The 3461-nt window shown below is 31.3% G+C and overlaps 1 protein-coding gene across 1 annotated transcript in view; it reads left to right on the forward strand.

Moving 5' to 3' along the window:
* LOC108686900 (oxysterol-binding protein-related protein 9) overlaps window positions 1-3273 on the forward strand; it is a 6267-nt gene extending 2994 nt beyond the window's left edge. Inside the window, exons 8-13 of the mRNA XM_018192406.1 lie at window positions 804-833; window positions 922-1084; window positions 1306-1577; window positions 1671-2065; window positions 2694-2921; window positions 2994-3273. Of these exons, the coding sequence (XP_018047895.1) occupies window positions 804-833; window positions 922-1084; window positions 1306-1577; window positions 1671-2065; window positions 2694-2921; window positions 2994-3086 (1181 nt within the window). The 3' untranslated portion in view covers window positions 3087-3273. The remainder of the gene's footprint in view (window positions 1-803; window positions 834-921; window positions 1085-1305; window positions 1578-1670; window positions 2066-2693; window positions 2922-2993) is intronic.
* The last annotated feature ends 188 nt before the right edge of the window (window positions 3274-3461 follow it).

Raw genomic sequence — 3461 nt, forward strand, 5'->3', positions numbered from 1 at the left:
AAGGTAAGTATGTTTATTCGAGGAACAAAAAATTACTTCCTTTTCTTTGAAACATATGTGTGACTTTTAATCATTGTCAAATTTATGAAATATATTTGAGTACATAAAAGGCTTAAGTAGCAAGACAAAGTAGACATGATTATAGGATTCGTAAAGAATATCTTGCGCATTTGTATTTGCAAAATAAATTACGAATAAAATTTATTAGTCGTCTGGATGTACTGACTGTGATATATATTCTATTGTTGATAATGCAGGTTGTATTTAGTATACGCATCTGTTTTATCTGCCGTAACTATTATTGATTTTCTGTGATCATGGACTGAACTATTTGACATAAGTTGACGTTTCGCAAGCAAACACTCGCAAAGTTCTCATGTCTCTTTTGAAATGATGATGAATAAATAGAAGAAGACAAAATGTTTCATTGACATGATGATGTGTAAGAAGGAAGAATTGTGGTTGAACTTTATGTTCTGTTGTTTACTTTTAAATCAAAGTGCCCAACAGAGTACTTTACGTTAATAGAATACAATTCGGGAATAAGGAGCTTAGGAATGGATACTAGTTGGTTTATTTTAGCCAGACAATATGTTGGACATAACTTCAAGTCGTAAGTTTCATGTGCAATAAGTATAGATGCGGTAGAAAATTCAGGTTAAGACCTTGCACTTTTTGAGTATTTTTTTTTGTATGCTGTATGTTATTGTTGTGAAGACTCACGCTAAAATTGGCAGCATCTAGATTTTGCATTTCTTAATGTATTTTTCATATTTTAAATTATGAATTTATATCTGTTGCAGCTCTCTACGAAGAAGAAAGCGAAACAGAAAGTATGTAATATGTCACATATAAGCATACAGTGTTGTAAAAAGTAATGCTTATTGATATTGTTTTTTTTTTTACTTTTATCATCTATAGTGGATTCTATGGAGAGTCACGGCTCCGTCGTGGCTCATCTTCTGTCCCAGGTGAAGATTGGTATGGACTTGACGAGAGTTGCTTTACCAACATTTATCTTAGAACGCAGGTCACTCCTTGAAATGTATGCAGATTACTTTGCTCATCCCGATCAATTTGTGAGGTAGTTTTAAATTATCTAATTTAATAAGACTTTAATACACATATATAATAGATCTATTTTTTTAATTCACCTTTTGCATAATTCATCTTTTTCATTTTTCTTTTTACATTGGAGAGAAAAAGAGAAAAGATGAACTAGGCAAGAAGTTTAGTTGAATAGAATAGACCTAACATTGTTGCATCTCTTTTGTAATAAGTTTTTGAAAATAATTCTTAAATTAGCATTGCAGATATGCCTACACCTCGGGAGAGGATGGTCCAAGTAATACGTTGGTACTTGTGCAGTTTTCATGCAGGACGTAAATCTGGCGTAGCTAAGAAGCCATACAATCCTGTATTAGGTGAAATTTTTCGGTGTCATTGGAACATACCTAATGTTAATTCTTTTGATAACGCTGCAGAGTCTAGTAGTAAATTATCAGATGGTCCTGTACCATGGTGCAGAGAGAATCAACTTGCTTTTGTGGCTGAACAAGTTTCTCACCATCCACCAGGTATAGGAATCTTTTTTTTTTATTCAAGCATTTTATTGAACTGTCTGTGTCATACGAAATAGCTCATCTAATTATTATATTGCTTGATTGCAGTTAGTGCATTTTATGCCGAGCATGTCGGAAAAAAGATCTGTTTCGGAGCTCATGTTTGGACGAAGAGCAAATTCCTGGGTTTAAGTATAGGGGTGCACAACGTAGGAAAGGGTTGGGTAAATGTGTTACAACACGGGGAGGAGTACGTTTTAACTTTCCCTAACGGTTATGGCAGATCTATTCTCACTGTACCGTGGATAGAACTAGGAGGAACTGTAACAATAAATTGTGTACAAACTGGTTATCATGCAACTGTAGAATTTATAACGAAACCTTTTTATGGCGGTAAACGGAATCGAATTACGTGTCAAGCTTTCCAAGCGGGAGATAAAAAGCCATTTCTTGTTATAAATGGAGAATGGAGTGGAGCGATGGAAGTGAAGACATTGGATGGTGTAAGTTAAAACGTTAGAATTTTAATGTTAATATTCATTGTTAAATGCTACAGTAAAACAGTGACTATTTGCATGTCCTATATAGTAAGCTACTGTGAATAACAAATATTAGTATACATTAACAAATATTATATAATCATTCATGGATGCAAATTTAATTATTGTTAAAACAATAAAGTATATTTGCAAATTTACATATGATAAGGCTGGGTATGTATTTAAAATATATGCCTTTTATTTAAAGAACAATATTTGTAAAACAATTTGTAAAACAAGTATTTTGTATTTTGTATTTCAAATACTAAGACAGTCAATTTTATTATTTGAATTACAAAATACACAAAAAATTTTTCAATCTTTCAATTTTAAATGCAAAATACTTTTATGTGTTCCGTTCAGATACAAAGTACAAAAATTTATATTGGAAGTATTGTGTTTTAAAAGTATTCATAAAAGTATTTCAATACGTGCCAATTCTGAATATTATATTCTGAACATATGAATATTATTAAACATCGCTTTGAAAATAGTATTTTTTCTCTTATTTGATTTATTCTTAATTTTTGTTTTTTTTGTTTAATTTTAATTTACATTTTTAATATTTTGTAATATCTTTTTTTTTTAACAGAAAAGTGAAATGTTCGCTGACGTGAGAGAACTTAGTACAGAAAGAAAATTAGTTAAAACAGTATGTGAGCAAGATGAATCTGAATCGCGAAGAGTATGGCGTGATGTGACAGTTGGCCTACGTATCAATGATATGGATAAAGCTACAGCGGCAAAATGCACAATTGAGCAGAAACAACGAGAAGAAGCGCGGCTTCGGAAGGAGAATAATATAGCGTGGCAAACGAAAGTAAGTGGACGATTTTTATTTGATTCTTTTCATCTATTGTATAATTGCCAACTATTTTTTTTTGTTGAACAGCTTTTTAAGGAAACCAAAGATGGTGGCTGGGTGTACATAAGACCTCTTATAGACAGAATACATAGTTCTAACGATCAATCGAATGTTACCTAACTGTATACGTGCGTATTACGTGACAATTTTAGATGCAACACAATACTAGAGGAAAAATCGTGGCCTACTGCCTGTAAGAATTATAACATCAGGCTTAATTCAGAAGACATACACTTTCACATTCAAGCGATTTTGGCAAATATTTTTATGCGTATTAGCCACTCTTAGTTTAATATAGGAAAGAGATAACGCAATATTATCTACTATTTTACTTTTCGTATCATATTTTAAGTTTCATTTAATAAAAACATCAATAATAGAATTTTTATGATATAATTATATCTTCTTTTTTTTATCCTTGGAGTAATCTTACACAGGTATCGTAAGTTTCAAGTTTATAACCACTTTTCAAATATGTGAAGTCATATATATATA

This window comes from Atta colombica, unplaced genomic scaffold, assembly GCF_001594045.1.
Source record: "Atta colombica isolate Treedump-2 unplaced genomic scaffold, Acol1.0 scaffold198, whole genome shotgun sequence".
NCBI lineage: Eukaryota > Metazoa > Arthropoda > Insecta > Hymenoptera > Formicidae > Atta > Atta colombica.